This window comes from Arvicola amphibius, chromosome 2 (assembly GCF_903992535.2).
Source record: "Arvicola amphibius chromosome 2, mArvAmp1.2, whole genome shotgun sequence".
In the NCBI taxonomy this organism is placed as follows: Eukaryota; Metazoa; Chordata; class Mammalia; order Rodentia; family Cricetidae; genus Arvicola; species Arvicola amphibius.
In genome coordinates, this window is record NC_052048.2 from 29,284,230 (window position 1) to 29,307,348 (window position 23,119).

At 47.7% G+C, this 23,119-nt stretch overlaps 1 protein-coding gene across 17 annotated transcripts in view; it reads left to right on the forward strand.

Annotated features, from left to right (window-relative positions):
- The window catches only part of Cacna1c (calcium voltage-gated channel subunit alpha1 C), a 548,575-nt gene that overhangs the window by 382,719 nt on the left and 142,737 nt on the right, over positions 1-23,119 (forward strand). For 12 of the 17 annotated variants that reach the window (XM_038318981.1, XM_038318982.1, XM_038318979.1 and 9 more), the window contains 3 exons: positions 658-854; positions 8,932-9,035; positions 16,148-16,320. In XM_038318981.1, coding sequence (XP_038174909.1) covers positions 658-854; positions 8,932-9,035; positions 16,148-16,320 — 474 coding nt within the window. Of the gene's footprint in view, positions 1-657; positions 855-8,526; positions 8,631-8,931; positions 9,036-16,147; positions 16,321-23,119 lie in introns of all 17 variants that reach the window. The other 5 variants (XM_038318989.1, XM_038318993.1, XM_038318994.1 and 2 more) reach the window with 2 other exon arrangements.

A 23,119-nucleotide genomic window follows, 5' to 3' on the forward strand; every position in this document is an offset into this window, starting at 1 on the left:
AGCCATCCAGCCAGTCATCTTCCATAAAGAGCCTATGTCCCGTGGGCAAAATAATCACACTGTGATGGTTCGGATCCTTATAAAAGAAGCGACGATTCTGGGTATCTTATTATCCCTAAATGAAGAACCACAGGCAAATTCTGTCTCTGGAGTTGCATTTTCGCCATTGTCAGAGGCAATTGTTTGTTCAGGCTCAGGTCTTCTGTTTGTTATTGCCTTTACTTTCTATCGCTGCAAGATGAAACCCTCGCTTTCACAAACTCTGAATTCCTTACCTGGTCTTCTGTTTTCCCAAACAGCTTAGACTTGAAATGGAGGCATCATTATTACTTTCTGATTGGACACTTGGACATGATACCATGCGATGACAGAACAGACAATACTTGTAGTGTCTGTGAAGTCAATTGTGGTTAAAATGCAGTGTTCACAGCACTTGCGGGAAAGTACTTACCTCTGTCATTGTGCCCCTGAAATGAATGTCTGGGCTCGTGTGTTTTTAACCCCCACGTGAGGGCACCGAGCAAAATGTGTGCGATCGCTGCTATGGTTACCCATAAGCCTTATCCTGTTATCTTTCTAACTTCTCTTCTTCATTCTCTGCCCGTCATTGCCCCTCCCTCCCTTCTCCTTCCATCTCATATTTCCTTGGCTGTGGAGATGTTCCAGCGGAAGAGGACCCTTCCCCTTGTGCTTTGGAGACAGGCCATGGGCGGCAGTGTCAGAACGGGACCGTGTGCAGGCCCGGGTGGGACGGGCCCAAGCATGGCATCACCAACTTCGACAACTTCGCCTTTGCCATGCTGACGGTGTTCCAGTGCATCACCATGGAGGGCTGGACGGATGTGCTGTACTGGGTACGTGGATGGGGCACGTAGAGGGTGGGTATGTGGAAGGGGAGGCCTGTCTGGACATCTCATCTTCCCACCCTCAGCTTACGGGTGCATGCGTGACCCCACACATGCACTCACAAGCTGAGGGGTGATTGATGAAGGTCTTTGATTTGTTCCAGTGCTTTCCTGAGAAACAAAGCATAGCATCTCCACTTTTGTAAGGGTTGCCCCACTACCAGCCTTAGCGAGGGGCATTTCTAGCTGCCAGTGATCTGGGCCGCGAGTGTGCGGCTGATGTTATGCCGATGAACTGGGCTACACCCGGCTAAAGACTCTAGCCAGCTCCTCTTCCTGCTCTAGAATCCCTTTTGATTTTAACTCTACTTGTCTCTTACCTAAAAGGGAGCTGCAGGCAGACTTCTCAGAGAAGTCAGGTCTGATCTAAAAGGAAGCACCATAAAGAAAGCTGATATTTTATTGATTTGTATTGCCTTGTGGTGTGCTGCTTGTTTTGACTCTCATGTTAGTTTTAACATATTAAACCACTCCATCAAAGTCCTTCTCACTGTCAGCCAGAAGCTGCTCAGTGTACAGTGCACATTTAGAAGCACACGCTCTGAGTGCCAACCCATCCTGAGTATTTTTCCTTCAACTTTAAAAATGCCCCTCATACGGCCTAGCTAGCCGTGCCTGCTTTGCCCCCTTTGAGTCCGTGGAGAGCCCATAAATACACATGCCAGATTTGAGCTGTCTTCCTTCTGGCAGAATGGAGTCCATTGTTTGTTTAAAAAAATAATACAGAAAATATCATCTTTGTGGTGCTTTCCACTTCAGCGTGAGAGATGATTTGCCAGAATCCAGTGTTGCTTTTCGGAATTTGGGTGAATACAGTGTGTTGCCAGTCTTGAAAATAACATCCTTCTCAAGTTTCTCAGATAGTCAAATCCATGTAGCCCTGGTGAAAACATCTAAGCGGCTGCCTCCTCCTGTCTGCAAACTAGAGCAGGGAGAGGGAAGCCACAGAACGGCCCGTGTTCGCTTGCCAGGAAGACAAGCAAGGCCAAGGGAAGTGCTGACTTCTCCCAGAATCCGAGGCAGTCTTGTAGCTGCGCGGAGCTGTAGCTTCAGCTGTTTCTGCGTGCACCCTCTCCTGTCAACCCCAAGCCCTCCTCTTCCCAGCCTCGACATCACTGTTAGCATGCCAGAGCCCCGTGTTGCTGTGAAGTGTGGACCTCTCTTGAAGTGACTACTTACAGCTTGCCTGCACCGTGTTCCCACCAAACGAGTGTCCTTGTGAGCCAGGCTGCTCTAGGCACTGAGGATTTGATAATGAATAAGATCCAGTTCAGCCAAAGAAGCTCAGTCTATAGAATATGGAGATTCTGAGCTCAGTACCGCAGAAACCTGTGCTGGGGCGGGGCTGTTCTGACGTTCGGCAGACAACACTGGTTGTCCTCTGCATCTACCTCAAACTAAAATGAAACACTGGCAGACATTTTCAGCCTTGGTCTCAATAAGAACCTGATTTTTTTTTATAACTTGAAAGACAGTGAAATGGAGCTTGGGCTCTTTATAGTTAGGCAAATTCGTTCACTTCGTAGAGCAGGTCAGCTTCCCAAGTGGCCCTAATCTCTTCTCTGTTTTTCACAAAGGACCTTTTATTTCCTGTCTGGATGAGTCATGGACAGAAAGGTCTCTTTGCAGATTTCCACCCATGGGCCACAGACCCTATAACTGTATGGTCCTGGACTCCAGCATCTTATCTTGGGAGTCATAGCCCATGCCTCCAGCCACTGTTGGAAAGCTGGCTGGTGCATCAGCTTGAGGGCAGGTGCAGGCAGGGGGCATAAATATAGTCTACTTTGCTGATGGCCCTGGTGTGCTGTTCTGCAAGTCACTGATATCCTACCAGCCAGATGTGACCCTAAGATGCTGTCATAGTGACAGCCAGAGTAGGGCCTGAAGATGCACACAGCAGTAAGTGCCAATTTCCAGCAGCTGTGTTGTCCCCTCTTCCCCCGGGGCTATGATGGAGCTCAGGCCAAGGGCAGGAAACCTGTCAGAGGTGAGAGAGCACCAAGGTCTGGGGATGCCTCTCATTCTGACATTCCCGGCACCTTTCCAAAACAGTCAGGTTATGACTGTGCACGCGTGTGCACATGAAAGTTGTGCATGCCCGTGAGCATGCACACATACGTTGAGACTGTGGTCCCTCCTCGCTCAGCGCTCCTGCTCTCAGACAATTCCTCTAATGAGTTTGACCTTTCTGTGGCCGTTTCATGTTCTATTCTCTCTCTCCTCCTTTCTTCCCCTTAGGCAGTCCTCCTCCTCAGCTCTAGGTTTGTATCACTAACCCAGAGACTCAAATCTCAGCATGTTTTAGCAGCAAACGTAGGGCTTTCTAAATATAAAAATCCTCAGAGCTGCCCCCCACTAGTCTCCGTTACTGTCCGAAGAGGAAGTTGTCCAGGCCGTGATGATGCACCTTTGAGTATGAAGCCCTAGAAATAGAACCAGCTGAATCTCCCTAGTGCTCCTAGGATACCGCTGGATTCGGATCAGACTGGAGCTAGTTCCCAGGGAATGTGGGGTGTGGGTCTTCTGCTCAGGACACATTTCCCTTCAAGTGTAAAGTACAAGTCTAGAGAACCCAGAGAGGATCAGTGAAGACTCCCGTGTGTAGCGATGAATGGAATCCCCAGAGCTGGGTTCATTTTAAACACCCAATCAGCTGAAGAGACATTTCTAGGGGAAAGACACTAAATCAAAACTCAAGCTCCCGTATAGTTTTCTTAGGAAATAGCTCTTTAAACCAAAGTGTCCCCATGTACTCCCAGAATGCCCAAGTTTAAAAATAAAAAAGCACCGAAAGAAGGAAGAGTCTAGAGTCAAGCACCATTTCCATTGGTTTTCTTGTCTTTTTTTCAAATGTGGGATTTTTTTTAAACCTTTGAACCAAATAGCTGCTTAACTGAGAGAATCAGCTACCCAAGCAGTATGGTGGGGATTATAAACACAGTACTGAAGAGAGTTAGCATCTCTCAAAGCCCCTGTCGACTTGCTCACTTATCCATCCATCCATCCATCCATCCATCCATCCATCCATCCGTCCATCTCACTCAGTTCACCAGTGTTAGACGAATTCTTACAGTTCAATAATTCAATTTAACGCATATTTATTGAGCATTCCTTATTTTCCCAGAAGCAGGGACAGGGAAGAGTAAGACCTGCCTTCGAGGAGTTCAAAATATGAGGCATGCAGGATTCAGAAAGAAGGAAGACTCCCTGATAAAACGGCAGGGCTGTGCAGGAGGTAGACCACCCTGAGGGACATGGGAATTTGGGTCCTGAAGCTGGACAAGGAACCAGAGAGGCAGATGCCCATTCTTTGGAAAAACGTTCATTAGTAGCTTTGGATACTGGACTAAGGTGTGTTTTGGTGTCTTAGCAAGCCCAGGAAACCACTGTGGCACCCAGAGTGTCCTTGCTCATAGTGTCTGGTGGTTGTGGGATGTAGTTTTAGGCATTACCAAGGATACACCTGCTAGCAACCCTTCCATCTGTAAGTCAGCGGTTCCCAGCATGGTGCTCAGACTAGAATATCACTCGTCTCTGTCCATCCACTCCCCACAAGGTCACAACACCAGCCCATTGCTTTCAAAGGTTGTTTGAACACATGCAGATGGTTTGCTATCTTGCCTGGTGTTGGGATCTGTTGCGTTTTCCTACCTGGATGAGGCTAGTAACTGTTTTGGCTGCCTTGGGAGTTTTCCTCAAAGAATGAGTCAGTGCGCAGGGCTGGGGCAGTATTCAGCTTGCTCCTTACTCTGTGACCTGTGCAATGGATACGCATGTTCCAGGCAGGACAGGTCATCATGTGCAGCCACACACTGAGCTATCGCCCTGAAGACATGCATGGACACCAGAGACATGGAGTGGAAAACACTGTGGCTTTTATGACTGGCACCTCCTCTTGGACTGAAAATGGCCTCTCTTGGTACTTGTGGAAACCATCTAGTGTCTAGATCCATAGTGCTTGTCCTGGGGAGGAGGAACATATGATGTGGAAATCAACTTGGATCAGAGAGGCCTTGGGAAGTTTATGGTGGAGGTATTGCCTATCCTTTTTTTACCCCTAAGGAAGTGGTAGGTTTGAAGGTAGAAGGCAGGGGTCCTGTCACCCAGTTAGATGCTAGGGTCAGAAAAGTCTTTGGTATTTTCCTGGTAGCATCCCCTTTGTTGGGTCTGGCTCAAATAAGAAAGCTCTGTCTCAGATCTGGGGGGGTCCTGAAAACTGCCCAACTTTGGGCTAGAGGAGCCAGGCTGTCTTACCTTCTTTAGGAAAGCTACAGAGCTCCCGCTGTAACAGCCCCAAGACCTGCACTGTATGCCTCTCCAGATAATGGTGACAGCAAGCTGGGTTCCTTTTCAGTGTGAGTAGATCTGCTCCCAGATTGGAGACAATGAGCTGCCACTCCAGCATTACCCCACTTAGGAATTGGCCACCAGTGTGTGCTCTCCACCCAGTCAGCCTGAAATATGTGGCTTGGGATAAAGAGGGTAGCCAAGGGGTGCTTTCCATTGCAGTCCCTGATGAAGCTAAGCTACCTTGTCATGTGTGACCCCCAGGCTAATCAAGAACCCAAGGGAACCTTTAAGGCAAAAAGGGACTGGAGGGCTGTTTTGGGGGAAGAAATCCAGAAGTCGGGCTAGTGGCCTCCTCCAGCTTCCTTAGAGCAGGTTGGCAACACTGAAGCTGGGTATGGGCTCCGGTGGGGGTGGGGGTGGCGCACTGCAGGACGGTGCCTGGAGCGTTGTGTCTGCTTGCCTGTTTTCCAGTGAGGATCTCTCATTCTCAGCAGCTTTCCCTGCTCGCCCCACTCTCACTAAACATGGCAGAAGCACTTAGAGGCAAAGGGACAGCCGCTTCTGGCCTGTGTTAACGCAAAGTAATGGCAGGGGAAAACCACAAAAAATGCTCATTGCCCCAGACCCAGGTTACCCTAGAACCCCTCTCTTGGCGCGTACGTAGCACCCCAGCTGGGGTTGCTCTCCACACAGTTCCTTTACTACAACCTCGAGTCCAGTGCACCCTCCTCCTTCATATCCCACAGCAAGCACTTGGTGAATGCACGTGGATGCTGTGTGAACAGGCAACAGACTCCTGCGCAGGCCCCATGTTACAGTGGCGTGTGCAGGCCCTGGCATGGCGAAGCCTCGTGGCTGGGTTACACGGCTCCCTTGCTTGCCCTTCTCTCCCTGGTACTCTTTCGTCTCTCCTGCTTGTGTTGACTGCTTTGCTTTCCTCTTCCCAGCATGAAGACACACTTCTAGTGCCCCTGTTCTGGCTTCCTTTGCACTCCTAGCTCAGCAGATTACTACTGGTCAAGGAAGGGCCCTGCGAACAACATCCATCTAAAGATGACTGCCCACCTCTGCTAGACACTGCCCCTTTCCTGGATACCTCACTCTGCTTTGCAACTATTCCACAGCCAGGAAGGCTTTAACAGCAGTGTTCATCGTTCTGACAATGACCAAGTCCCGAGGCCGGGGAGTGGGGTACCTATTGTTATCACAGGGTCATTTGGACCCTGGATGTCCTTCCTGCTACACCGCTCCTTCTGCTGTCAGTGATGCCACCATGCAAAGACCACGCAGCCCTGCCTGACCTGGCCCCATCCAGCTGTCTTCTCTACTTCCTGCCTTCCACTTCTTATTTCCCCCTACAATTGCATCTCCCACCCTGTGCTTATTTTATTCCTATGCCCGCAGCAATCCAGGACTTCGTGTTTACAGTACAAAGCCTAGCAGGTCTTATGTTCATGAATCCCACTCAAACATTCCCTAAGTACCTATCAAACACAAAGCCCTGCTCCTGACACTTGGGATTCTCCCGTGACCTAAACAAGTCAAAGCCACCTGTGCTCATGAAACCTACACGATAGCTAGACGACGAATACCCAGTGTGACACGTAAGGAGCCCACGTAGCCGTAAAGTGACAAATGCTGTGGAAAAACTAGAGTGAGGCATGTGGGAACGGGGATGCTCAACAAATTGTTAAATTGAATTTCACTGCAACATGGACATGTGTGGGAACGCTTCCTCACTGACTCAGCTCAAGCCAGAGAGCCACAGGCACATTTTTTTATACAATATCTCTCACCATTAACCAGCAAGCAGCTTAGAGCAGGCAGGTCTGAGTGCCTCTCCATCTTTAGTCCTATCACACCAAGAACAGCGCATCTATAACTCAATTGAGGCACCACGGTAGAAATCAGATTGAGGCAGTAGTTATCAGATTTTCCTATTCCTTAGGAAGATCACTTGGGATGACCATGCCTGCAATCGTAGTGCAGATGTACTAACTGTACTGAGCTCCTAGGCCACGCGACAAGACCCAGGAATCTAATGTCATTGTAGGGCCCAGTATAATGGAGATACAGTTATGCAGTGTTGTAGGGCCCAGTGTAGTGGAGATACACAATTATGCCCTTCCATATGCAATTGGTAGCATGGTATCGGTGAGGGGCCCACAAGCTCCGTCGTGTAGCCCACATCCAGTTAACCTGCAGTGCTTGGAAGAGCGGGCTGCCGCCTCCAGAGTGCCAGGGAGATAGGGTGCGAGCACTTCTGAATGAGCTCCTAATGGTGCTGGTACTGGAGGCCACTCTTCAAAAGCTGCTGATGGTAGTCGGTTGGGAATCTGGTACCTTAGAGTCTAGAGTTTAATAAGCCGGGTTCACAAAAGACAACCTTGGGGCTCATTTTCAGTAAACCGGAAGTGAAGTGTGTTTTATGCTTGGAAAACATCAGAAGAAATAGATTTGAGGATCTGAGGCCGAATATATGTCCTCTTTGACAGACACACTATGACTTGTCTTCACGCTCCCTTCTGCCAGAAGTTTAGGGGGCATCTGACAACCACGTCAAGGAGCTGGAGGGAGAGGGTGGAAGTCAGTGAACAGGGAGGTCTGAAGAAGTTTCTCACAGCGAACCCCCCACAGTCCAAAGGAGCCAGTTCTGTCTCCCATTGCCTCCAATTCCTGAAGGCATTTGTGGCTTGCCACGAAATGACTCCATCAGCCCATCAGTTGCAGCCTGGGTACCTCTTCCATCTGGGCTGTGGTGTCAGGGGCAAGGCCCCTTCTCCGACACAGCCGGGGAGGGTACAGCTTGTGAAACACCAAGGAAGGACGATCACTTTCTTGTGTGATGGGAGCTTCAGTCTCCAGCCGTAAAGCTGGCCCTGTTCACAGCCCTCTTCAGGGTACATCTTAAGATTTAGTGGCCACAGAAGCCCAAATAAGCTAAGCCCATTCTAGAACGGGGAAAAAATGTTTTGTGAGGTGACCCACCTCCCTAGACACGCAGGAAGAAAAAAGCACTGGGAAACTATTTCTCTTCCAAAAGAAAAACAGCAGGAAAAGTCAGGCAAGATCCCCTCCCCTTTGCCCCTGAAACCCCTGCACAGGTTCTTATAGCTCAGGCAAGATGCCCCCCACCAAGACCCTGCACGGTCAAGGGTGTAGGGAAAGAATTTGAGTAGGGACGAAACCAAATATAGTGGCAGATCCTGACCCTCTTACCGAGAGCCAGGGTCGGCCCTCTGCCTCCTGTGGATGCGCTCACACTCCCTGCTGTCTGTCTCGCCCTGTCCTTTGCTTGCTCTCTCCTAACTCTCCTTCGTCTTTCCAGATGCAAGACGCTATGGGCTATGAGTTGCCCTGGGTGTATTTTGTCAGTCTGGTCATCTTTGGATCCTTTTTCGTTCTAAATCTGGTTCTCGGTGTTTTGAGCGGGTAAGCTGACCATTTCTGTGTCCTACATACAAGGCAGCCGAGCAAGGTCCCAGGTTCCACTGCATTCAATGCAGAATCCTCAGAGACAGGACCCTAACAGGCCCAGGAAAACAGGAAAAAAAAATTCTCCATGCAAGCACAGATTCTGACCATTGGCTGCACAGGCGGTTTGGCCTCTGAGTTGCACATTGAGGATCCCGGGTCCCACGCTGCTCAGATCAGCGCTGGGGAGCCGGTGGCTGGCGCTTGGCCGTGCTCGGTTGCTGTGTGTTCCTGACTAACTATCATTCCATTCTTCCAGGTCAATGATGCCGTAGGAAGGGACTGGCCCTGGATCTATTTTGTTACACTAATCATCATAGGGTCATTTTTTGTACTTAACTTGGTTCTCGGTGTTCTTAGCGGGTAAGCAGGACCAAGGAAATGGTCTTGATTTTTCCATTCATTTTTATTCATTCTTTCTGCTATTCCTGGCACTATTCTGTTTCTGGCTCTGATGAACCTGGGAGAAAGGGTCACTCAGGAGCCTTGAAGTGAAGGTCTCTGGCCTGACTGTGAAGAGGGTCAGATGCATAGGAGTTAACCCATTGGTATGGGTGGTGGGTCCTGGCAAAGAGACACCCAGTCCCACCCCAATCCCAACATACACACCAACCTTCCCAGCCCCAGTAGCTGCTCAGGCAGTCATCTGCTTCCCTTGTGCCCTGCTCACTCAGCCTGAGGAGAAGCACAGACCCTTGAGAGAGGAGGACAAAACAGCAGGAATCCGTAAGAAGGTTCTCAAACACACACACCACTCACAGTGCCCTTGAAAATAAACACGGGCCTGATATCCTGAGCCAGTCATTATCCACAGGCAAACAATACAGACTTGAAATCACTTTTATTGAGTGAACAGCCAGAGAAGGAAGTTTGGGTTTTGGCCCAGCATTGTCAAAAACAAGACCAGCCAAAACTCTGTGACTGTGTGTGTGTGTGTGTGTGTGTGTGTGTATGTGTGTGTGTGTGTGTGTGTGTGTGTGTGTGTGTGTGTGTGTGTGATTACATATATATGCAAACAAATACTAATTCTCATTTCAAGGCCAAGCAGCCCATCACTGGAGTTTCCCTTTCTGAATACAAAGGACATAGAACTGTGTAAAGCCACAGGTTATTATGAGATAATAGATGAGGCATAATTCATTTTTCCTTAAATTATTAATTTAGCTAGATGGTCACAGTTATAAACCTACCTGTTTTCAGCCCTTGCTAAGATACAATTAGAAGTGGAAAAAAAAATGGCTCATGGCTGGGGTTTCAAGTGACCCCAAGAATGGCCACCTTCTCATCATGGAGACCTGGGGTGTTTCCCCAGCCACCTGTTTTCCGCTAGCTCATGCCAGCCATGCCAAGACCTGACACCTAAATGCTCCTGGTGGCCCTCTGGCCCTCTAATAGGGGACCTTCCTACTGCCTTTGTAATGGGGGAGGCAGCGGGTGATCTGTTTCTGCTCTGCTTGGACAGGCCAGCTGCTTTCATTGTCTTCTCAAGCACCTAGGGACTTCCTGTCTTTGCAGACTGGGCAGTGCTCTGCCTCCCACCATGGCCAGGGCATGGGGTTCATTCTAGAATGGAGTGAGGGACCTTTTCCTTCCTTACCCTCCCATGGCCCTGGATGGCATCTTGCCTTTTGCCGAGGTGAGACCACGTAGGAGAGCAAGATGAGAGGAAGATGGAGCGGTATACAAGCTCCTAGTTAGCTGCCTGGAGGGGGCAGGGGGCTCGTTTTTCTCTTCCAACACAAGAAAATGGCCTGTTGTTTATACGTGAATCTCACAGACAGCGTTGGAAAAAAAAATCAAACTCATTATCCCCTTTGAAGACAGAAACTTGGCTAGCGTAGCTCTGTATTTGCTGGATGTATAATATCTGGCAACTTCGTCTTTTTAAACCTTCGTTTCCAATGTCAAAAAAATGAAGATAACATCAACTCTTAGGTGGTCGTCACTGGAGAATGAACAGGGATGGCCGTGTAGAATACTTAGCACCAGGACTAGTTTGCGGTGAGTGGCGGTCCTGAAACTGCAGTGGTTGCTTTGACTTCTCTTTTAAGATGAGTAACACGAGCCAAGAGATGCCACTTTCCTGGCAGTCAGCAGACCTGGGCCTGGAGTCTTCGTTTGGCCCCTGTTTTCTTATGACTGCCTGCATTGAATGAGCCTAGTTTTAGCATAGTTCAGAGCTCTAAGCCAAAAAAAAAAAAAAATCATTTTCCTCCCTTAGATGTTAGGAACCAAATCTTAGCATGTAAAACTCCTCCAGGAGTCCATTATGGAGAATGAGGACTCCAAAGGCCCCTTCTTCAGCTCACAGCCATTGCCCAATGACCAACCTGCTGGTGTCAAAGGAGCTGCTGCTTCTGCTGCTGCTGCTGCTGCTGCTGAAGGCAGCATTTGAAATCACACCTTGGTCTCATTTAGGTCAAATGGGAAAGATGTGCAGGACCCACAATTCTGATGCTTACTTGTTTTCAGAACATTTGATTGACATGGGACAGGAATACAGAGGCTCTTTAACCTTTGTGTCTGTGATCCAGAGTTCAATTGGTCTGTTCTGGAACCTTCTGGTACCAGGCCATTCTCAAAGTTCCAGCATGCTTCTGGCAGCTCCAGAAACATTCATGGACCCTTTGCCCAGTCAGGCAGGTGTCTGTAAGCTATCATCTCACAGACATTGGAAAAAAATCAAACTCATTATCCCCTTTGAAGACAGAAATCGGCTACCCCTTCTGGATTTTTGTCAAGAGCCAGTTTCTCCAAATGTGTTGCCTCTAACCTGTACAGTGATAAACCTAGAAACGACTTCCTGTTGGTTGACCACACTGACGATGGTTTGAAGTTGGCATCTTGATTAATCCAGACAGCAGTGTAATAATTAACCAAAAATATGCAGAGGAACACCCACTCATTCAACAGTTAGACTTTAATTAAATCAACCTTCCAGAATATTCAAAAAGTCTTAGAGCCCATGAACTGCACCATCCCAAAGACAGCAAGAACAGTCTCCCCGACACTGTGCCAAGGTCTGTGCTCTGAACATCTCATATATTAAGTTACTGAGTAACCATGACAACTCCTTGACCTGGATGCTCTTCATGTTTCCATTTCACAAAAGAAATGAATGAGGTTTAGATGAGGAAGCCACATTTCTCCTAATGGGAAAAATTTGAGGATGGAGGGTTAGTCCAGAACGTTGTCAGTCCATAGTCTCTTCCTTTAGCCTCCATGTTACTCCTGCCCTCCCCGGCCACAGGAGAGGGAAGGGTGGTAAAGGCCAGGCCTACAAAGGTAAACAGGTGAAGGAGATCATAGCAGAAACGGTCTACAGGCTTCTGCACACAGCCAGGGGACAGAAAAGGCCCACGCTGGAAAATGCTACCCGGCTGGCCCAGATCGGAAGCTCTGTGGAACTTGATGGGCTCTGAGAGCCATTGTGACGGAAGGGTTGGGGTGTGAACCCTCATCTGTCAATTAGAAATCCTCTCTCACAGCCCAGCAAAGTAATTCACCTCGTAACCTGTGCCCTTTAGCCAGCAAGGAAAGGCTAACGTGTGCCCTGTGTGTTCCGCTCAGGGTAAGAAAGGCATTCCAAATATTTTTTATTATAAAGGTAGAAATCCCAAGAGTTTGGTTACCTGAGGACTCTGCATCCTTTATCTGCAACCCTCACATATCCAGAAAGGCTTCTTTCTAATGAGGCCACATAGTGTGAAGAGAACATACATCTTTTGGACTCATTCCAAAAATCTCCTGGGTTATGTAGTGACCCTCATATCTGCTATATGCAAGACACAGGACTGGCGTCAGGACAGGTAATGACTGGATTAGAAATGCTTTCTCTTCCAGACATTGCAGTCTCCAGCCTATTAGAACCCAAACAACAGTGAGTGACGGTCAGCTTTTGAAATTGCACTTGAAGCTGCTGAGGGGAGTGGAAGCCTGGACTCTGAAATCTGGGCCTTCGGATGTGTCTGTACCAAGGATCTCTTCCCTGGGTAATTGCCCCGCATCCACATCAGGAGACAAGCATGTCTCCTGCTTGAAAAAGCAGAGTCCCTGATGGGTGGGAGAGTTACAGCCTGCGAGTATTCCTGGAGTATGATGCCACTGTCAAGACAGAAGGCCCAAAGCAAGAAGGAGGCCAGCAGCGCTGTGACAGGAGCAAGAGAGGTGACCACACAGAACAGGTTCTCGCTGTTCAGTGGTTATGCTCCCTCAGCTCTTGGTGGACAGTGTACTGGTGAATACTGGATCGCCAATGCAAAGTACAGAGCTAGATTCCTGCTACTGAGTATCTGGCTACATTTGGCCACCCGTTAAAACATAGCCCTACATGTGTTTCTGTCCACGACTCAATAACCTATTCATTAACATTAGACTCACAGCCATTGGCACTGGACCTCGAGCCTGAATGGGCTCATCTAACACACATTTTCTCTGTGAGACATGTCACAGCCCTCTTGCTCATCAAAGCTGTGCTTGGCGCCTTTTCAACATCAACATCTCTGATAAATAGCACAAAAATACACAAACAGAGAAGATATGACTAAATAGACTGACCCTAAAGAAATTGGCTCACGTTATGGCAACGGAATTAGGAAGCGCACCTTACCTTGTCTGACCTCAACAGGAAGCATGTGACTTTTTTGCTATTACATACACATCTGCCTACACATGGCTGCACATGACATGAGCATTGATTAGGGAGTTGTGAACAAATCTTAGCAAACCCAGAAATAGGCGAGTTACTGTTATCTGTTCAGTATTGATTTTCAAAGGGCCTCGTGTCCCATGTCATTAGCCCCAACCCCACTCTGTTGCTTGTTTTACCGGACTGAGCACTGACCACCCCTCCTCCCATGTTTTGTCTTGGCCATTGCTGGTGACAGATGCATTCCTGCCTTGTGACAAATCCCACAGTAGCAACTGATGGTCTTGCTGGCTCTGGCCCCTAGGCTGGGCACAGCCTGTCAGGCTGGGGTTTCATGTTTTCATCAGCTCAGACTCCAGAGCAGGCATATGGCCAGCATCCAGGAGAGGAAAAAAGACCCAGAGGCTGCCACCCAGTGTATCACTGTCACATGGCCAGCATCCAGGAGAGGAAAGAGACAAGGGCTGTCAGCAGTGCATCACCACCACGTGCAGCCTGGAGTTCCATGCAGCCACAATCTGACTGCCCGGATTTTGATAGTGCCTGCCCATGGTACTCTCAAAGCCCCATGATGCCTTGCTGCTCGGGCCACATCTCTTTCCTTCCACCAGTATGCCCTTCTTTTACAGGAGCAAAGCAGGCAAGTCTTGTGGAAACATGCAGCCACCCTGGTCCCCTTTGGTCCCTATGGCTGTTTATTTAGGTTTACCCTAGCTCCAGAGGTGGAGACAGTGAACTTCCACTCCGAGGGCAGATGCTATGAAATAGGACCAGGACCAGTTCCTAACTCCAGCTGAATGTGGGGCCTGTTCTTCCAAGGCTTTAAGAGGGATAATGGGCATCTTAAAACCAGAGATGGAACACTCTGAAATCATCCAGAACTAAAGGACTCCCTTAGCGATTTTACTCAAACCCACTTTAGGACAAATGGGCAAAGAAAAGCACATGGGCACAGCAGAAAGGTTTCAGGAGAGGATCCTCTAGGTGCCAGGTTTTTAGTTTATTGTTTCTTTACATGCAGAGGGGGTAGGCACTCTGAAACTGTTGTCTCTAGAGAGCGAGGTTAAGGCAGAGGAGGATTTACCATATGTAAGGCGAGAAGGGGCTGGCATCTTTCCATGGCCACCCCAAAAGCAAAAGCAGGTGAGCCAAGTCAAGCCAGATCCTACCTTCACTGTGATCTGTCAATCCAGCGCCTCTTCCCCTGGCATACAACTTTCTGGGAAGGAAATAAAAGTGCCCACTGGTTGGCAGGAAGCCCAAGAGATAGCAAATTCAATCCGATTATAATTGGACTCAATCAGATTTGAGAAGAAAATTCAATCCGAAGCAGAGCCTTGTGAAGGAGGTAGTTGAAGAAGATTCGTTAGCTTGAGAGCCCCCGATTCTTCCAATGAAACCTTCCCAAGGCTTCTCCCCGTCTCAACTCCATGTCACCGCAATGGCGAGAATGCTAAAGCCGAGCTCTGAAATACCAGGGACAGAATGAAAACACTAGGCAGGACACCGGGCTTCACTGAGCCTTTTGTCCCCTGAAGTTGTTGGTGACATGGTCACCTCCAAGGAGCCTTTCCTCTGTGGCACCCAGCTTGTACATGAAGCTCTGTAGGCTCGGTTCCCTAGCCGGCTGTCCTGAATCAGGCTCTTCCTGAGAAGAGAGGTGGGAACCATGGCCCAGGGCTGAGTCAAGACACCAGAGAAGTCACATGCACACCCCTTTCCCCACCCTGCCACCAAGGACCCCATGTGCACTAGGTCAAAAACCCAAACAAACCAAACTCTCCTGCCACCCGCAGAAAGAAGGGGCTCACACCTGCTGTGGAGCTGGCATGTTTGCCATTGCCTCTGCTCTAAGTGAATTCAGACTTAGAAAAAAGAAGGCCTATGTCAGAGACAACTGAGGAGAGAATGGCCTCTACTGTTCGTTCTTCCAGGAAGTCCCAGGCAAATTACAGCATCTCATGATTATTGCTTTTAAACTGCAACATTAACTTTGAAACCATCTTTGTTTTATATATTTTTCTATCCTGGATAGATTGCTTTAACCTAGATGGCAGGCCACAGGGTATTTTCTTGTGTTTGGAATCCTTATGGGTAGCCATGTGGGTTGAACTCCCTCCAGGCATGCTAAGAACAGGAGAGTAAAGTAGCCATGAAAACAGAGATTGAAGAAGTAAAACCCGCTGGTCCCCTGGACAATGGAGTACTGGTAAATCTTTACCACCCTTCTGTGGGAAAATGCCCTGATCAATTGCTTACATTGGCTACTTTTCATGGTGTAAATATTCCGAACTTAGCTGTTATTATACTATCAAGGAGACTTTGCTGAAGCCAGAGTTGGGGAAAGAACGCATTATTGGCTCTGAGACCCAGTACAAGTAAGCGGGCTCTGTCATCACTGGGTCCTAATAATCTATTTCATTTGAAGATGTGTTGTCATTTTTTAAAGGTTTGACCTAAACCTGGGTGACACGTGTTCCCTAGTTGTAGTGAGCATTAGTGTGACCATTTGGAAGGGGTCTCCAGGCTTCAGAGAATAGCTGTTACTCAAGGGCAAAACCATTACATTCTAGAAAGTGAATGAACATCCCTCATCCCCTTAGATTTTCCTGGCCTGTGTCAAGAGCATGCTCTCAGTGCTCCCCTTCTTGTGGGAGTGAAGACAGAAGTGGGTGCTGGAGATAGCTGTCTGTAGAAAGGGGGTGATTTGCACAGGGTTTGCCACACAGAGAATTAATACCTGCCTTGTCTCCCCTTCTCTCCATCTTTCCTCCCGGATGGCCCTCTGTGCTGCCCTACGTACCCACTTCCCTCCCTCTCATGCCAGAGAGTTTTCGAAAGAGAGGGAGAAAGCCAAAGCTCGGGGCGATTTCCAGAAGCTTCGAGAAAAGCAGCAGCTAGAAGAAGATCTCAAAGGCTACCTGGATTGGATCACCCAAGCAGAAGACATTGACCCCGAGAACGAGGATGAAGGCATGGATGAAGACAAGCCCCGAAACAGTGAGCAGCTATCTTCTCTTTGAGTGGGGTCTGGGAGTTGGGAAGGGCAGTGAGCCAGGAGAAGGTGTTTCACACCAACCTTTCTTTCTAGCCCATAGCTGATGTCCTTGGAGGAATAGTCTTCTCCGTGATTGCTGTCATTTGCTACTCATAGGAATTAGTCAGAAGGGAAATAACTGCCATTAATGTAGAAACCTCACATTCCATTTAGAAGCCTTGTCCTAAGGAGGAAAAATCTTGCCTCTCCTGTGGGCTCTGTCCCTTAAGGTAGGTGGGGCAGACATCCTGTCCCTGTTTTTCGGGAACAGTTTCCGCTAGCCAGCTTCTTGGAAAGTTGTGGACCTGGACAGGATTCTCTCTGCACTGGCAGAGGCCTCCCAGATTCCCCCCAGATTTCTCTAGAGGAACAAACAGAGTGAGCATCCTCATTGAGTCGATAAGTTATAGTCAAGGAGCAGAGGAAGTGCTCCTGGGAAGGCTGGAGCGAACACTGAGGAATTCCACAGGATCCGTTTAGAGTATAAACACCGAGAGAGTCAAATCTCTTCCACTGGGTTTTCTCATGGCAGATTGCTGGAAAAGCTAGAGCAGGATAAAAATGGAAACAACAGGTGACTGTAAATGTTTAAGATAACAAATCATGGAAAATCAGACTTAAATCTGATTAGCCCAGTCCTTTTCCAAGTGGGATCCCTGCATCAATGGGGGCAGCTGGAACTTAGAAATGCAAACTCTCAGGTTCCTTCCCAAACCCACTGACTAAGGAGCCATGGGGTGAGTTAACCAAAGACTGTGATGCATGGTGAGTCTTATAGCCTTTGGGTTAGCTCTAACTACTATACATCATAATGGATCTTTCTTTGAACCACCAGCTCCCGAATAATGACACAGAGACTTTTTATTAATTATGAAAGCTTGGCTTAGGCTAGTTCCCAACTAGTTCTTAAAACTTAATTTAACTTAAATTAACCATTTTATATTAATCTATGTTCTGCCACGTGGCTCATCACCTCTCCTCAGTACCATATGTCCAACTTCCTCTGTGCCTGGCTGGCCAATCTCCTGCCTCAGATTCCTTCCCAGCGTTTATATCTCTGCACAGAAGTCCCACCTATCATTTTCCTGCCTAGCTATTGGCCGTTCAACTCTTTGTTAAGCCAATCAGAAGGTGTCTTAGGCAGATAAGATAAAATAGACACACGTCTTTATACAGTGTACAAAAATATTATCCTATCAGTGCATGCTTCCTGTGACCTTAATCTTTGCGGATCTGATACCCTGTGTCTCCTCCTGTGCTCAGCATTTCTCTTACATTTTGTACTTGAAAGTTGTGTTTCTGTCCTTTCAAGCAGCATGATTTAGAGACAGATTTTCTTAAACATTGGGCATCTTGAGCACAAAGCCATGCAGGTAAGGTAGCAAGACAGAATCTAGCTCTAAGCAGAGAGGACTCAGAGGAGAAGAACAAGTGGAGGAAGAAGACAGCCAGAGGTGCAAGCAGACTCTCGCTCTCTCACTCCAAAGACTGATGTAATAAACCTATCAACTGCTCCCTTCCCAATAACCCTGCTCAAGGTACAAAGACAAAATTAAAACACAGAAACAACAAGGGACTGGTAACGACGTAATTTAATAACCCAAGGAAGCCTTCATGCTCCACTAAGTAGTTTTGCAGGCTGGAAGATGGGGCCTTTGATAGATGATTACAATGAGCAACGATGCCACTGAGGGTTTTTCTGGAAAAATGCATGGCAGCCTCTGTTACAATGGTGATAGAACCATGGCAATTGATTAGTTTGTGGCACTGCGAAGAATAGTACAAAGTTTGTTGGCCTGTGAGGCACAGAGGAGCTTACAGACGTCTTGGCTCTCTCTCTGCCCTTGCTCAGGATTATTCAGGATACATGTTTTGTTAGGATGTGTCATGTAGAAATGGGTAACACTCACAGCTTGCTTCACAGCCAGTTACCATACACAGAGACACATGACACATGGTTATGTTGCCTCCTGTTAAATTAAGAGCTTCTCCATGTTGCCCTTTATAGGAGTGAATTCCAAAGAATGTTCCCAGCATGGAGCACACCTTGTTGTTGGAGCAGCTTACACTAACAGGCTTGTCCAGTAGGTGGTCACTGCTAAGGTTTCCTGAAGCTCAACTTTGATAGGCTAGACTTCAGTGTAGGCGTATCAAAGAGTTCCACAGTAGCCCAGAATGGAGTATAACAAAGGTTTATTTATTTGGGGATAAACTCACGGTAAGGGTAGCAATCCACAGTCCTCTGTATGCGCTGGAAACTAGGAACCAAATCCAGCAGAAAAGATGGTCTGCGAGCTTTTGATCTGCACTTATTTTACCTGAAACCACACCCAAAATGGGCTGGTATAAAAGACTATTGGCTGAAGGAGTTGGCTATTGGCTGAAGGAGTTCCCACAACACTCCAGAGAAACACCTGCCCCCATACTACTTCGATATGACTGGAGAAACATCTAGAGTATGCTCAGGTCCTCATGCTTGGGCAGCAAGCCCTTTGCCAACTGAGTTGCCACCCCAGCTCACAAACTTAGGCTTGTGTGTGTGTATGTGCTTGTGTGTGCTTGTGTGTGTGTGTGTGTGTGTGTGTGTGTGTGAGAGAGAGAGAGAGAGAGAGAGAGGGAGAGAGAGGGGGAGAGCGTGCGAGCAGGAGACTGTGAATGTGTGTGTGCACACAGCCATGTCCTAGGAAAACTGAAGTGAGATTCTAGATCCTACATAAATGAAAGATGGAGGGACTGTTCCGGGGGTGGTGGCTGTTAGGGGAACAAAGATCCGAAGAAGCAAGAAATGGAAGGTACACTAGTTACGTGTGATAAAGGGGAATGTTGGACTCCAGAACAAAGCTGGAACAATCATAGGATTCCCAGTAAATGTGGAGTCGATGTAATTTAATGATTGAATTCAAGGAAGACCTCGCAAAGAGTAGACCTTTAGTTCATTTGTGGATGAAGAAATGAACTGGATTCTGTGTTTATAGATAGTTTGCTATTTACATGTAGTTTACTTGAAGAAAGGGCAGTTCTGTGGCTTGGAAACTGTCGTCTTCTCTTTAGGACTTCATGGTTTGCTCTTTGAAAGAAATGTAAGGGGAGAAATGCTTGGGCTTTAATTAGCGTAGCTCTAGCTTCTGAAATGTCTAAAAGATTACACTGTGGGATTTTTGCTAGTTCTTTTCAGTTCAGAAATAAAATTGTGTGTGTGTGTGTGTGTGTGTGAGAGAGAGAGAGAGAGAGAGAGAGAGAGAGAGAGAGAGAGAGAGAGAGAGAGAGAGCAGGAGACTGTGAATGTGTGTGTGCACGCACATGCACAAAAGACGTGTATCCCTGTGTGTAGATGTATGCACACACCTTCACATGGGTGTGAAGGACAGGGAGGACAGGGGTTAATCTCTCGTTTCATTCCTAAGGACCCATTCGCCTTGTTTTCTTAGACAGGGTCTTTCACTGGGACCTGGGGCTGGTTGATTAGGTTGGCTAAAACCTATAGGGATCTGCCCATCTCTACTTCCTCACCACTAGGAGTACAAGTGCTTGTGGCTCTGCCTGGGTTTTTGCATGGATGCCAGGAATGGAACTCAGGTCCTCATGCTTGGGCAGCAAGCCCTTTGCCAACTGAGTTGCCACCCCAGCTCACAAAGTAAAGCAATGTGTGACTACTTCATCACAGTTCTGGTGACTGTGCCTCTGCCCCAGCCAGCATCCCTATCAGCACATACCATAGGCCACTGGTGCCAGGCACTTGAAGGCAATGTTCACTGCTTTGTGGGGACAGCTCAGTGACACATCATTGTGCAATAGCTGAACAAGCCTAAGTGGACCTGCCAGTCAGCTTTCCTAAGGACAAAAATTGCAAGGCCACTGTGAGGTGGAAGAATTAGAGATGGGAAGATAACACAGAAAAAGCATTTAGTTGGGAGATTTTTTTTTCATTTACAAAATGAGAGAAAATTATATAAACTATATATAAATAGTTAATCCTGTATAAACACAGACTCCAGTTATTCTTACCGTTCAGTCATCCAGGTGTAAATTAGGTGTCTGCTCTTATAGACACTGTTGTTGGCACTGGGCATAGAACCTCGAGCAAAGCAGTTAAAACTCCCTGCCTTTGGAGGGGTTCTTTTCTGATGGGTGAAGGATAGATTAAACGGTCAGAATGGTAAGTCTCAAGAGGCTGTGGCGTTAGATGGTCACGGCACACCACTGAGAAGGTGGTGTCTAAATAAAGATTTGAAGGTAAAAAAGGAAGCACACAGGTATATGGGAAGAGATGGTTCAGAGAGAGGAAAGGGTGATGTTAACAGGAGCATGGCTGCTACATGTGAGAGCAGAAAAGAGGCTCATGCAGTTGGATCCCGGCAGAAGTGGGGCAGAAAGTGGTGGAGAGGATGCCAAGGGAAGCTGGGAGAAGGTTGAGCCGTTTGTTGACATGAGGACCTGGATTTGAGCTGGAGGAAGCCAGGAAGCCACTGGAGGTTTTGAGAAGAATAGTGATGCCATCTAGCATGTTTCCCTGTGGCCACCATGTGTAGAGGAGTGAGACGGAGGCCACCAGGGCGGGGCTGGCTGAGAGCGCACTCCCTGGGGGACGATGGCGTCTTCTCTTGGCGATAATGGAGGCAGTAAGTTCAGAATTCAAGATGACATCATTTGCTGAGAGATAAAATATGGGACGTGAGAGAGAAAACTTGACGATACTCCAAGTCAGTGTAAGAATGGGATTGTCCTTTACTGGCATACGGAAAACAGAGCCAAATGGGGCAAGAATATGAAGAAAGGCACCTCAGACCTTCGGGTTTAATGCCTGTCAGATGTGCAAAAGGAAATGTTAAGTGGGTGACTGACAATGACTGAGTTCAAGATAAAGCACTGGGCTGTAATCTGGGAGGTCAGCCACATGGAGAAGGCGCAGAGACACTCTTGTCTGGGTGACATTATTAGGAAAGAATAACTAGAGAGGAAGTAAAGTCAAGAACTAAAACTGAGGTTTGGAAACAGGTTGATTAAAAAAAAAAAGAACCTGCCAAAAAGATTTGCAAAGTGAGACCAGAGAACTAAGAAACCAGAGGAAGCGTGGCAGTGCTGCTGAAGACCAACGGGGTGAGGAGACACTGGGGGGAAACACTGATAGAGACCTGGGGCCACTCATTCTCATTCCTCAGTCTCTTGGGTTCCAGTCTGCTTTAGGATGGCCTCAAGCATGACCTGAATCAGCTGCCAGAGATCTAAGGACTCACGCCTTCATATCATACAGGAGGGAGGAAGAGGCTCACTCAATCAGTCCAGTGTATCTGTGGCCCAAACAAGACCGTAGCCAGATCCCAGTCTTTAGTCATGTCCCCATCATAACCATGTCAGCACCAGGCCTTGCCGCAGCAACTGCTCATTGACAGCCTTGACAAAGGACACGGTAGATACTCAAGGGCCATCCCAAGACACGAGAAAGGGGCATGTGTAGCTTCCATGTGAGGAAACAGTCTTAGTCCAAGTTTCTCTTCTGTCTGGTAAAGACTAGGACAACAATGAGATCTCACTGCCCATTGACTGCCTCTAGCCTTCCTCTAAGCTCCAGTGAAGACCCCTTTCCAAGGTATCCACTGAAGACTATTGCTGATGCTTCCAGCTCATCGTCATTGGTGGAGAGGCCCTGCTCCAAGCACATAGTCCATTTTCAGGTCCAGTCTCTATTCTGATGGAAGGCATTCGAGGGCAAAGTGGGTATAAAGCGATGGGGAGCCAGCAACATGGCCCAGCAGGTGAAAGTATTTGCTGTGCACACCTGGCAACCCATGTTCCATCTCTGGAACCCACATAACGGTTTGGAAGGAGATAAAACAGCTCTACAAAGTTGTCCTCTGACCTCCAGACACATGCCGTATCACCTGCACGCCGATACAGACTAATGCAGTTTTTAAAAAGAGAGAAATGGGAATTTCTTCTCTTTAAGATAAAAAAAATAAATGCATCTGTTAAGTGTTTACTTATATTGGAATTTCTCTCTCGTATTACTAAGACAACTTAAGTATGGACCCAGCCTTCTGAAACTTACTGTAAGACACGTGTTCATTTGGGTGAGCAGATAAGGATGGACACACAGGAGAACCAAACATGGAGTTTCTACCCAGATAAGCAAGATTAAATATTTGTACCAGTGCTAGTTGGTAACGTGACTCTGTAGAGTCGCTTTTGCAATCATCATTAACCAACAGAACCACAGGCCTGCTGTGTGCCCTGCAGGACTCAGGATAATGCATTATTGAAATACAGAAATTTGAGGGCTCAGGAGACTGCGGCTGCCACAAAGAGCTCCATGTAGTTTGCAAGCATAATCTGAATATCATTGATTTATATTAGATACGTGTCAAGGACATGAACATAATCATTTGATCTTAAAACAATTGTTAAAGGTATAGTCAGCATTTCCCTGGGTCTGCCTTATGGCCAGGGCTCGTCCCACGTCTCTGCCAGTGAGAGACATCCATAAAGGATCTACTCAGATCTCAGGAGACACTCCACTCCCACTGTTTTCCCTGCTTCTCTTGGCTGAGCACTCTGAAGTCAGCATGCTCCAGAGACCACCCTGACCTCACGCTGCTCCCAGGAGACAGAGGCCATCAAAGCCAGATGCAGCTCCTCTGGCACCAGAAATTCAGATGAGACCCCCCCTACATACACCAAGCCCTGAAAAGTAACCTTCAGAATTGGGTAATGAAGTGGGAGCCACAAATGGGAAACCACTTCCTGGACAAATTATTAGAGAAGTCA